General features: G+C 40.6%; 1 protein-coding gene and 1 long non-coding RNA gene across 19 annotated transcripts in view; one reads left to right on the top strand and one right to left on the bottom strand.

Moving 5' to 3' along the window:
* The window catches only part of LOC138761425 (membrane-associated phosphatidylinositol transfer protein 2), a 331314-nt gene that overhangs the window by 39817 nt on the left and 278060 nt on the right, over window positions 1–13437 (bottom strand). For all 17 annotated transcript variants that reach the window (XM_069933525.1, XM_069933533.1, XM_069933526.1 and 14 more), the window contains 3 exons: window positions 9017–9136; window positions 7877–8079; window positions 6147–6322 (listed from right to left, as the gene is read on the bottom strand). In XM_069933525.1, the coding sequence (XP_069789626.1) occupies window positions 6147–6322; window positions 7877–8079; window positions 9017–9136 (499 nt within the window). The remainder of the gene's footprint in view (window positions 1–6146; window positions 6323–7876; window positions 8080–9016; window positions 9137–13437) is intronic.
* LOC138761429 (uncharacterized) overlaps window positions 8120–13437 on the top strand; it is a 28910-nt gene continuing 23592 nt past the window's right edge. For both annotated transcript variants that reach the window (XR_011356319.1, XR_011356318.1), the window contains exons 1-2: window positions 8120–8350; window positions 11119–11197. This is a non-coding gene — a long non-coding RNA (uncharacterized lncRNA). The remainder of the gene's footprint in view (window positions 8351–11118; window positions 11198–13437) is intronic.

Genomic DNA, 13437 nt, shown 5'->3' with positions numbered 1-13437 from the left:
AGTATCAGTAATCTAAATAAACTATACCCTCCCCAATAATTATTACACATTAATAAACCAACTCAAATTAGTCAAACCCCCCCTTCCCCCCCAAAATAAAGAGTGAAGAATTAATAAAGTTAATAATATATGTGAGAAAAAAAACCACTTACAAAAAAAAACAAAAACATAACCGATTAAAATACTAACAAAAAGAAAAGTAATTAATACTAAGATATCAGACTTAAAAAACATATTTAAATCAAACTTAAATGCATATATTTAACAAACGGAGTTAAGGTGAAACATATATTTAACTCAAACTTAATATAAAAAATTAGTAAAGTTAGTAACATTACCTATCAAAAATTCTTAAACAATAATCAATTCTTAAAAAAAAATTGTAGCATGAAAAAAAGATGAAAAAAACTTTCTCTATAGAGATAAACCTTCACCAAATATCAACTAACTTCACATCTATCATCATATTAGTCACATAAACCACCATCTAAAAACAAAATTCAAACCTCATTAAGCATTGTACAATTCAATTTTAGTACTCTTCCACCATTTTTCCCTTTTACTCTTGAACAATTATCCAATAAAAGCTCCAATACCACATTTAAATATCCCCAATCATTACGTTAAAATTCAGATATCCAAATAATAAAAACACATCTACAACGAAATCTATATTTTCAACAAATGGAGCATAAACCACAAACAAAATTTAAGCCTCATTAAGAATTATACAATTCAATTTATAACTTTCACCATTATTCCCTTCATTCTATAACTAAAATAACAAAATAATATACACCAGAATTACCACTCCTTTCACCTTAAAGTTAAAGAAAAAATATAAAAAAAACTTATCCATCCCATTCACATTTAAATTTCAGATATTCCTTATCTACTGAATAAACTTTACAAAAAAAACCACATCAATTTTTAGTTTTTTAAACAATCAAATACTTTCTTATGCTTTTTTTTTATATTTAAACAAAAAAAAACCCCTTCACTCTTTAATCTAATAATATAAAAAAAAAGGAAAAAAAGCGGGTAGGAGGTTAAAAATACCCCCTCCCGTCTAAACCGCGCAATGCGGTAACTCCCCAAAAAAAAATGGGTGTGAGATAACTCACACGTAGCAGATGACTTTCAGGAAATAGTGCCTATCCAGTTCTCTCCCCCAACTCTCACTTCATCTTAAACTAACATCATCATTATTTAATATCTCTTTTTTTAAAAAAAAAATTAGAAAAAAAAGGACAACTCTTCTTTCAATCAGCTCCAACTGCCGAGTCACCATTACAACCATTCCTTCTTGGAGCATGGCTCTTTTCTTCCATCTCTTGTCTCCTTAGAGATCGCGGCAGACTATGTCTCTGTTGAAACTGAGTAATTGGCAGCTCTTGAGCAAATGCTATAGCTTCCTTTGGAGAATCAAAGAACTTTGGTTGGTAACCATCTTGAAAAACCTTCAAAACAGCTGGATATCTAAAGGTTGCCTTGTAACCTTTCTTCCACAACAACTCTTTAGCAGGATTGAATTCCCGTCGTTGGAACATAACTTCTTGACTCAAATCCGTATAGAAGAAAACTCGATTATTTTGAATCATCAAGGGTGATTTTCTCTGTTGTGCATTTCTAATAGCCAATCGTAAAATTATTTCTCTGTCGTAATAATTCAAGCAACGAACCAAAACAGGTCTTGGACTTTGACCTGAAATAGGTCTTCTACGCAAGGCTCTGTGAGCACGTTCCAGTATTATACCTTCCAGGAAATGTTCTTGACCCAGCACCTGCGGAATCCATTCAGTAAAAAATTTTCTTGGGTCTGGTCCCTCCATACCTTCCGGCAAACCAATAATCTTTATATTGTTCCGTCTGGATTGGTTTTCCAAATAATCAATCTTTTTCACCAAATTTTTATTTTGAGTTTGTAAGTCTTCGACCATTTTGGTCACATCAAAAACTTGATCCCGTATTTCGTCTATATCTTCTTCACACGAATTAAATTTATCTCTCACTTCAAGCTTAAAAACTCCAAACTCAGCCATCTGTTGAGAATGTATTTTCACCAGAGTATTAAACCTAGTACCAAGTTCAGTCATAATCTTGGATAATTCCTGCATTGTATAAGATAATTTAGATTCAAGATTCACAAAAATCTTTTCAATTGGAAGAGATTTTGGCTCAACAGATTCCTGCTTCTTCTGCATAACCTAAGGATCTTCTGTTCCTTCCTTCATTCTGGTTGCCTTCCTTGTAGTATGACTGCGTGTGGAAACCCCAGCCACCGCCTCTCCAGCAGTGACTGGAGGACGCTGACTGGGGCCAAATACAGTCCATAATGTATTAAGTTCTCCCAGTACATCAAGTTGTATAGATTCTTCTATCTCAAGAGATGCAGTTTGCAGCGCCACCTCTACAGTTGACAAATGCCTTTGAGTAACTCTTTGTTCTAAAGGCTGTTTGGCGCCCTCTTTAGGGGGCTCTACCGATGTAACATAGAGCTCTACATCCGAACACTGTACCTCTCTCCTGGGATCCATTTCACGCTGAGTCCCGGTGTCTTTCCTGTAGGTAGGCTCCAAAACTTGAACTTTTGGAAAATGTAGTTTTTTGATGATCTGTTGTCATTTTTTTTTTGCTCTCTTTCACCAATTGTACCATCATGTTAAATTAACAGCACTGAAATTATCTAAACTTTTAAAGAATTTTAACGGGCATTTCTAGACAAAACAATAAGATAGAGTCAGGAGAGGACTGGAAGGCATGTCTAATCCTTACGCCATCTTGCCACGCCCCCCGGCTGCCGGCAACTTGAGGTCATAAAAGACATACCAGGCTGCGAGCTGCAGGAGACCGGCTCATGAGAACCAGGTATTGGAACTGGGATTCGAGAAGGTGTTGAGAGTGAGAAGGGCTTCTGGAAGGGCCCCAGATACTGAAAGGCTTCCTCATCATGTCAGAGGTTTGGATCTGGGCTCAGGTTGAACTGAACTTGAGTCTTGTGCAGCTGGAGACAAATCCACGGACAGTCAGCATATCTGTGGGGACTCTCTTTTGCCTCTCTTTCTGACAGTCAAGGGTACCAGGTAATCCTGATGGTGAATATATGTCTGCCTTATGGCAGACTAAAGGCAATTTTGTGTGATATTACATTTCTGTTTTATCACTTGACAATATATAGTTTCTGATCTGATGTGATGTGTATATTTGAAATCGTACCAATCACTTTCAAAATGTAAACAAAATGTTTCAAAGAGGACTAATTCTGACTGCGATTCTCAGCAAAGGAAAACAATGGGACACAAAGCCGGCTGTCAACAAGCCAGCAGTCATATTCAGTCCCTTATTTGAACTGGATCGGGTTGGAGCAAGAGAGAAAATCTAAAAAAACAGTTCCAATATGTGCCAGAGAGAAGACTCTTCACAGTCGTATACCTCAGGTGAAGTGGCGAAAGAATGAAAGGGGCTCATATTATGCTATTGTTTAAAATGAGTAGCAAAGACAATCCACGCAACTACAGGACAGTGAGCTGAACATCAGTGGTTAGAAAATTGCTGGAGGGGATTCTGACAGACAGGATATACTAATATTTGAATAGTTGGGACTGATTGGAGATAGTCAGTATGGATCCGTGTGTCAGATTGTGCCTCACGAATCTGATGACTTTTTCAAACAGATGACTAAGGGGGGGGGGGTAATGAGTGCAGGGTAATAGACGTATAAATGGACTTTATTAAGGCTTTTGACAAAGTCCCACATGGCAGGTAAGTCTAGAAGGTTGGATCACATGGGATCCAAAGTGAACTCTCTGTTGCTGGGTTCAAAACTGGATTCGTGGAAGGAGTTGTAGAGGAATGTTTTTCTGATTGGAGGCCTGTGTCCAGTGGTGTTCTGCAGTGGTCGGTAGAATCTTAGATCTTTACAGCACAGAAACAGGCCCCTTCGGCCCTTCTAGTCTGTGCCAAATCATTTTTTTCTGCCTAGTCCCACTGACGTGCACCCATCCTTATCCCTCCACGCCCCTCCCATCCATGTACCTTTCCAAATTCTTCTTAAATGTTAAAATTGAGTCTACTTCAGCTGGAAGCTCGTTCCACTCTCCCACCACTCTGTGTGTTCCCTCTCATTTTTCCCCTAAACCTTTCCCCTTTCACCCTTAACCCATGTCCTCTGATTTGTATCTCACCTACCCTCAGTGGAGAAGCCTACCTACATTTACTCTATCTATCCTCGTCATAATTTTAAACACCTGTACTCATTTGCTCTGTGTTGCCTGTATCTGCTCTACCTTTCTCTTCTTCATAAGCAGATCCCCCAATATCCCTGAAAAACCAAGATTCCTTGTGCCCTCTTTAACTTTGCCTTTAATCCTTACAGGAACATTCATTCTCAAACTTTCACCTGTGAAGTCCTTCCACTTACCGAACACATCTTTGGCAGAAGGTAACCTGTCCCAATCCACATTCTCCAGATCCTTTCTCATTTCCTCAAAATTGGCCTTTTACCAATTTAGAATCTTAACCCGAGGCCCACACCTATCTTTCTCCATAATTAACTTGAAACTAATGGCATTACATACATCTGTCACCTTTCCTATCTAGTTCCCTAATAGAAGAGCCACTTTTGCACTCTTTCTTGTTGGTACTGGGTTCACTGCTCTTTGTCATTATTATTCACAATTCTGATCGTAATGTTGCCAACATAATTAGTAAATTTGTGGATGACATCAAAATTAGTGGTGTAGTGGACAGTGAGGAGGCTATCTAAGTTTACAACAGGATCTAGATCAGTTGGGAAGGTGGGCCAAGTAGTGGCAAATGGAATTGAACTTGAAGTCAAACCATGGTGAATGGAAGGGCCCTGGAGGGTGCTGCAGAATAGAGAGTCCGAGGGGTTCAGGTGCTTAGTTCCTTGAAAGTGACAACTCAGGTGGACAAGGTAAAGAAGGCATTTGGCACACTGGTCTTCATTGTGAGTAGATAGTTCAATCACTGGAACCTCTTGATCCACTGTACAGAGTAGACCACCTGGAGTCCTGTGTGTTGCAAAAGAAAGGATGTCAATAAGGTGGAAGGGGTGCAGAGGAGGTTCACCAGGATGTTGCCTGGACTGGAGGGGATGAGTTATAGGGAGAGGTTGGACAAGCTGGGTCTTTATTCTTTGAGTGTAAGAGACTGAGGGGTGATCTATAGTGGTTTATAAATGAGGGGCATAAATAAAGTAAATGATCACAGTCTATTTCCAAGGGTAGATGATTCTAGAACTAGAGGGCATAGGTTTAAAATGAGAAGGGAGAGATTTAGGAGAAACCTGAGGGGAAAACTATTCACTCAGAGAGTGGTCTGTATCTGGAACAAACAACATTCAAAAGACATTTGGATAGGCCAATGGATGAGATATGGAGCAATTGGACCAAGGGCAGGCTAATTAAGCTGAAGGGATTATTCTACACTGTACAACTCTATGTCCCTGAGACTGCAATGAATTTAGCTTTACAAAGATTGGTTACCTCAGAATCAATAAATGAGCCCTTTCTGTAAACGATCATTCAGCAGCAATCAATATGGCCACATTTTCCTCAATTCCAGCACCAGTCCCAAGCTGAGAGCCTTTTGTCAAGTACTGAGACCTTTGTTGTTCAACACTGCACAGGAAGATCCTCTACTGTACTCTACCATGTCACAAACAAGAAACACCAAGCAAGCTCAATGGTGCATACAGCTAGTCACACCAGCGATATGCAATCCTGGGTTAAGCAAGCTCAAGGACAAACAGAAAGCCTCTTCAACCCATTGAAGAGGCCTTTTCCACTCCCACAATGCTATCACACCACCAGTGACCCAAGTTTGAATTCGGCACTATCTTAAGAAGTTTGTACATTTTTCCCAAGTTTGTGCAGGTTTCCTCCGTACTCTGGTTTCCTCCCACCTTCCAAAAATGAACAGGGTTGTAGGTCATTTGGGATATTTGGACACAGCATGGGCTCGTGGACTGAAAGAGCCTGTTACTGTGACCTATGTCCCATTTTAGAACTGATCAAACCCCCTTGGACAAAAACTTACAGTTAGCACAGCATTAAAAAAACAAGCTGTCAGTATACAATCTTCCAACAATAAATTAAGGAAAGTGGATTGATCAAAATACCCACCGTCCAAGTTGGGAACAACTGTCTTCCTCAGTGCTAGCACCAGCCCCAGAGGTGAACCAAACAGGAAAAAGTCAGTCACTTCAAATTCAAACTTTCCAGGGCTTGCTCCTTCCAGCATAGTTGAACTGCTGGATCGCCTTGACCCTAGATCTGTGCGCAATACACTGGACTGCAAACTACAGGAAAAAATATATTCTCATTAAAATTAACTTGTCAATTAATTTTCATGCAAGCTTCACATTAATATTGAGAAACAAACTGGTCAATCTTCTGCTTTCAAGCACAGGGAGGATTGCTACAACAGTGAGGTAAGTCAGCTCCATCTCAGTTTTACATAGGTCTCAACGGATACTCTGAATAAACTTGTAGCTTATGCTGGTCAATCAATGATAGGGATTACTCAGAGAGCAGAAAGAACTGATAAAACCTCACAAATCATCGTGAACCACAAGGCAGATGGTGAATTTTCATTGTTTGAAACCTGAAGATTTGAATCAAGCACAACACCAAATTTGGGGTGAAACGTGCTTACACAGAAGGCAGCTGGGAAGCAGTCACCTTCAGATCAAATCCACACTAAAATCCCTAGCACTTTGTTGTTGTTTCCTAGGATTTCTATTTACTCAAACTACTGAGCAATTTTAAGATGTAAAATTCAAAATTATAAAAAGTAAGTTTCCACCTTAAACAGCATTCAGCAATGATATCTATTTTTCTCATGTTTCTGGAACAACCTATATTAAATATCTGTAGAATTTGTTTCCTATTGGTTTTACACAATTTCCAATCCCCTGTAGTTTATTAATCCAGTAAATTTGTTCAGTCAGCAAATTATTCAGTGAGTTGGACCTTTCGTGGACCATTTAAACAGGTTTCTTTCCCCAATTATCCTCTTCCTTAATGTTTGCTAGCTGGTCTCGGGAAAGTTTCATTTCACCGAGAAATAATCACACATTGACCCCAAGTCCAGTCACACGGTTGGGGAAGAAGCTGACAATTATTTTTAATGATGCCATTGTGGAGAAATCATTCTTTAGTTCACTTTCAGGAGCACTGGTCAATTGTCTGCAACCTCAAGGTTTGGCCACTAGGTCTATGCAATGTCTTAGAAACTGGCACTCTCATGTCCAGCCTGGTGGCCTTTCTCTCATGCATAGGTATCCCACCCCTACATCACAGACCCCTTCATCCTGGTCACAACCTCTTCTCACTGGTATCTTCGGCCAGAAGGTATAGGAGCCTGAAGGCCTGCACCTCTAGGTTCAAGAACAGTTTCTTTAACCTCCCCTTCTTATACTAATCATGGACTGCATGATTGCAAGTTACTCTTGCATGAGGAATACTATATGTATTATCTATCTTGTGTATTTATTGTCTTTTTTAATTCAATTCCATTACTTTACTCTCACAGTTTTCCTTTATTAGTCAGTGTTTGGCTGAAGCAAGTAAGAATTTTGGTCTATATGTACATTGAACAATGTGTATGACAATAAACTCATCATCTTAACCACAGTCAGAATCAGAATTTATTGTCATGAACAAGTCACAAAATTTGGTACTTTGCAGCATTCAAACATAGCCCTGTTTCGGCTACCCCCTGTCACAATGGAATGCTTACACATCTCCCCCAGGTATAGTTAAAATTGTAACTGATGCTCTCTGACCCGTTGTGTTTCTCCAGCAACTCTCTGTTCAAGCTTACAGCATCTGCAGGTGAGGATACTCCTTACCTAGAAAGAAAAGCCTGATGGTGTTTGATTGTATCAAGCTCATATGTGGAAGAATCACTTCTCTTTCGTGGCAGTTGCTTGTTTGCATTATCCATGCTGCTTCGAGGAATATCGATGTTGCTTCTGCTGAGATGCCTACTGGCTTCAAGATTGGAACCTGGGCTGTTGTTCACAACAATTCCAGGAGATAATAGATCATTGTCCTGTAAATCAATTATAGAACACAGATAATCAACACAGTAACTGCTCTCAGCAGATGAAGCCATCCAAAACCTGACTACGATTAGTGAATACTGTAGCTCATTCATCAGCTGGAAGCTTCACATTGGCAGAAGCAGTGTTAGACTTCAGCCAAATATCTGGGTTTATCCTAAAAAGGTGTTCCCAAAGAACTGTACTTCCTCAACTACAGATGACTTGACATTTGACATTGCCATTTCTTTGGGGTCAACACGCTGGGCTCATGTGCGGCAAGTAAGTTAACCACCCATCACAGACAGTCAGCATTTACCAACACTGATATCCTGGGGTCACTATGGAGCAGGATCTCAAATGAAGCAGCCACTGTGGTTGCAAGGACAGGTGAACGTGAGATGTCCCAGCATGACTGACTCGCCACGTGATCCCTTAGGTACAAGGAAGGCAAGTCCAAATAAGATCCATTTTTTTCCATTTATTACATTGGCTTACTTGATTAGCCAGGCCATCAAAGGTTATAGACAATGGGGCTGAGTGGGAAAATGGATCAGCTCAAGATTAAAAGGCGGGACGGACTCGACAGGCTGAATCGCCTATTTTTGTTTCCTTATTCTATGGTCCATATATTCTGGCACCTACTTCTTGAATTAGTAATAATGAGATTAACACACAATTATTTTAAAAAACAAAAATGCCATAAATAGATGTTAAGGATATATAGAAATATGGAGAGAAAATGCAGCTGTAATAATGGTACAGCAAGCACAGAGGCATTGATGACCTAGTTTCCAATCTATTATCTAAAAATCTCGATATGAAGGCCACTAAACTTTACAAGTAACTGCTGGATCTCACTTCACTAGGTAATATAAATGAAAGGTCAGGTGATAAAGCATGAGCATTGGCCAGGGGGATGAAGAGAGGTGTCTGCCCGTCTGATACCTGCACACTCAAGACACTGCCTCTCCTGCTGCTGTTCTGGCTCTCAGAAGCGGTCTGGTTGCTGAAGCACAGGGCATCAAACCCCAGGATTCCCCCAACACAGTCTCCAATCAAACATACCTGCAGTACAAATGAAAACACTGAGTTTACAATGAAAAGTTATGAATATATTTCTCTATTTAAATTTAACCCTGGCAAATTTCTACAGATGTATGGGGGTAAGTGTGCTGACTGACTGCATCATGGGAACATCAATACCCCTGAGTGTAAAGCTCTGAAAAGGGTAGTGGACACAGCCCAGGACATTACAGGCAAAACCTTTCCCACCATCGAGAACATCTACAGGGAATGCTGCCATTGGAGAGCAGCAGGAATCATCAAGGATTCACACCACACTGTTCTCACTGCTGCAATCAAGGTATAGGGCGAGGTCACGTGTTGAGGAGGGAATAGCAGGATATTGACCCCTAGAGGTCCCAAACAGGAGAAAAATGTAGTATCCGTTCATTGACTGTTCAGAAAAGAAAAAATAAACATCAAAAATAATTTTAAATGGGCAAATAAAGATCCCTAACTGGAAATAATGGGAAAGAAAAACACCAGCCAGGCAAACGCAGCCAACAAGGTTGGAGGAACGGTCAGCACCCAGTCCAGCCTACTTTGTGAAGCCCAAGATGGCGACACTGAGCCCAGGCCCGAAGCCCAGGAGGTCCCATCGACGGAGGGACAACTCACCAAGATTTGCTTGGGAGGGCAGAGGGGGGTGAGACCAATCTGGTGAGGAGACAATGCAGTCCCTGATTGATCGTTTGGAGGGGGGTGAGGGATTTGCGAAGAGGTCCAAGCCTTGGGGAGGGGAGTGCATCGTGTTCCGCCCCCCTCAACGACAATGAGAGAAGAGTGTCTGGGAGTGAAACACGATGGGCGATAGAAGTGACTCACAGGAGGACGTGGTAGACTTCAGCTCCGCATCGATAGATGACTCCAACAGAGATCCCAGCAAGGTTGGAAGCGATGAGGAGTTTGGAGGCAGTGTGGGGGAAAAAAACTGCAGGGAAAACCCGGGATCCAGGAGGGGAGCAGGATGGCATCGGCAAGAGGGAGAAGGGGCACAGAGCCCTCACTACAAGACATTTTAAAGGCCATGGAAAGAATGAGGAGAGACTGGCCAGAGACTTAAAGTAAAGGAAAAGGGGAATTGTATAACAAAATGGACCGATGGAAAAATGCCCTTATTGGACTGACAGGAAGGATGTCTGAAGTGGAAGAAAGAACTAGGGACAATGAGGACAGAATAAGTAAATTGGAGAGGGAAGTTACCGGGTGGAGGGCAGAAAGGGACGCATCTGACAGAGAATTGACACTTTGGAGAATCATGGCCACAGGAATACCATAAAAATTGTGGGGCTGCCGGAAGGTTAAGAAGGGAGGGATCCTGTAGCGTTTTTTCAAAGCTGGTTGCCAGAGGTCTTGGGAAGGGAGAAACGGGGGGATTCATTGAAAGTTGAGGGGGCCCTTTGGTCCCCCTTCCCGTGCATGGGCCACAGTCAAAGGCCACGATTAATGCTGGTGAAGCTCCTGTGTCACCACGACTGTGAGAAAATTCTAAGTGCAGGGGATGTTGGGACAAAAGCGAATTGTGTGGGGAGGGGGGTGATAGAGCTGGAGGGAAATAAGGTCTTAATTTACCCTGATATAAGTGTGGCCCTCTTAAAACAAAGAAAAGATTTCGAGCCAATAAAAAAAATGGCCAAGTAGAAAGGTTACAAAAATGTCCTTAGATATCCGGCAATTCTAAAAATTGTAATGCCAGGAGGTGAGAGAAAGTTCCTGTCGAAGGCCAAAGAGGCCCGGGAATTAGTAAAACAGCTGCTGGTTTGTAAGATATAGTATATATGTGTGTAGAGGACAAATGGGTAATGCCAATGCTTTGTTGTACATAAGAATACATTGCAAGTCATACATATTATCAAGGGGTCGAAGTTTGATGTAATACTTTGTGTTATTTTTGTTTGTTTTCTTTTCTCTTTTTTTTTGATGAATTTTTTTTCTTACTTGTCCTTTTGCAGTTCATGGTTCTTGTTTCTGTTTTATTTTCCCAGGGTTTGTCATTGACCCAGTGGGCTGGAGTGGACGGCTGAAGGAAAAAGGTTGGACAAACAATGGATATGGGTGGTGGAGGTATGCAGGAAACACAGATCTGGGAGTCTCTGGGGCAATGGCTAAGAGTATAAAGTACATTAGTTTTAACATTAAAGGATTGAATGGGATGGTGATGAGGAAAAGGGTCTTGACGCACATGAAAAAAATGGGAGTGGATCTGGCCTTTCTTCAAGAAATACATTTAATGGAGCGGGAACACCAAAAACTAAAAAGGGGATGGGTAGGTGAGGTAATATCCTCCTCGTTCAGCGCAAATGCAAGGGAGGGTGGCAATTCTGATAGGGAAGAGTGTTCCGGTGAGAGTGCAGAATGTGACCACAGACAGAACAGGAACATTTGTAATGGTGCACTGTCAGATATTTTCAGAATCCTGAAAATCTAAAAATCTCGATATGAAGGCCACTAAACTTTACAAGTAACTGCTGTATGTCCCCAACTTTGATGACAGAAAAGTTCATACACGACATTTTCCCAAGATTGGCAGAGGGGAAGGAGAACATCCTGAATGGGGGAGATTTTAATTTTTGTCTGGATCCTGTCTTAGATAAGTCAACAAAGAAAATAACAAAAACAAAGATGACGAGGGATACCATTGAACTTGATAGACGTGTGGAAGTGGAAACATCATAGGGAGAGGGATTATTCCTTCTACTCAAACGAACATGATTCCTACTCTAGAATAGACTTTTTCTTGGCTTCAACTGATGTAGAGGGTAGGATCATGGAAGCTGAGTACATGGCAAGACCTCTCAGATCATTCACCGCGGCATTAACAATAGAAACGGCAGATAAGCAGGATACAGCTTACAGATGGCACCGTAATACGTTGATGCTAAAGAAACCGGAGTTTTGTAGTTTTATAACAGCACAGATAGACATGTTCTGAGAGGCAAACTGTACTTCTACTCTGGATAAATTCCTTCTATGGGACACTCTCAAAGTGTATTTGAGAGGTCAGATAAAAATATGAGGGAGGTGGATGAATTGGAACAGAAAATTACTCATCTAGAAAAGGATTTCCAAAAATCGGGTTCAGAGAACCATTATAGGGTTCTAACAAATAAAAAACAGAAATACAAATACGCTACAAACATATATTATGGAAAAGGCCATAATGTGGTAAAAAAAACAAACTATGAACTAGGGGAGAGAGCCCATAAAATCCTCTCTTGGCAGTTGAAGACAGACAAGCCTCAAGGATGATCAATGCAAAACAAACTGGGAATAGCAAGATCATACATCAATCAGAAGAGATTAATGAGACCTTCAGGGAATTCTATGAGGGTTTATATAAATCAGAGTTAATGGGGGGGGGGGGGTCCAATAAAGCCAATGGGATTCTGTCTAAATTAGAGTTACCAAATTTAGACCCAGAAAAATAGGAAGGCTTAAATTTTGCCTTTACGGAGGAAAAGATAGGGAAAGCATTGAATTCGCTACAGACTAACAAGTCTACAGGGGAGGATGGGTTTCCACCTGAGTTTTATAAGGAATTTAAAGATTTACTGATGCCTCTTTATATGTAGGTGGTAGATCTGGCAATGGAGACCCATACCCTCCAGAAATCTTTTTTTGACATTAATCATTACGATGATACTTAAAAAAGACAAAGATCAGCTAATGTCGTCTTCCTATAGATCCCTTTCATTGCTAAACATAGATTGTAAGATACTTGCCAAAGCCCTGCCAAATAGATTGGCGAAACATTTGCCAAAACTAATAGATAAAGACCAAGTGGGCTTTGTGCAAAAAAGACAGGCAGCAGATATCATTGGCAGATTGTTGAGTATAATGCATCTGGCACAAACAAGAAATGAGAGAGGTCTAGCTGTGGTCTGGGATGCAGAAAAGGCATTTGACAGATTGGAGTGGAATTTTCTATTCAAAGTGCTAGAAAAGTTTGGGTTAGGGCCAATTTTTATACATTGGATAAGGGCACTGTACCATGCACTCAAGGCTAAAGTTTGTGACAAAATGGACAAATTTCTCCAGCTTTCCCACTTACAGATAAGTAGACAAGGGTGCCCGCTATCTCCAGCCCTGTTCATACTAGCCATTTGCCAGGATCTAGACATCAACGGTTTTAGAGCAGGCCAGGAAGTACATAAAATCAACTTATTTCCCGATGATGTATTTGATATAGCCTTTTTAAAATTTTTATTTAAATTTCCACATATTTCCACGTTATACATAGATTGTCTTGTTCAAAATAATAGAGTAATACATATTGATTTAAATGATTTAACCCCCCCCAATAA

Source organism: Narcine bancroftii, chromosome 4 (genome assembly GCF_036971445.1).
Source record: "Narcine bancroftii isolate sNarBan1 chromosome 4, sNarBan1.hap1, whole genome shotgun sequence".
Lineage (NCBI taxonomy): Eukaryota > Metazoa > Chordata > Chondrichthyes > Torpediniformes > Narcinidae > Narcine > Narcine bancroftii.
The sequence above is the reverse complement of the archived record's forward strand: the minus strand, read 5'-3'. Positions and strand labels throughout refer to the sequence as shown.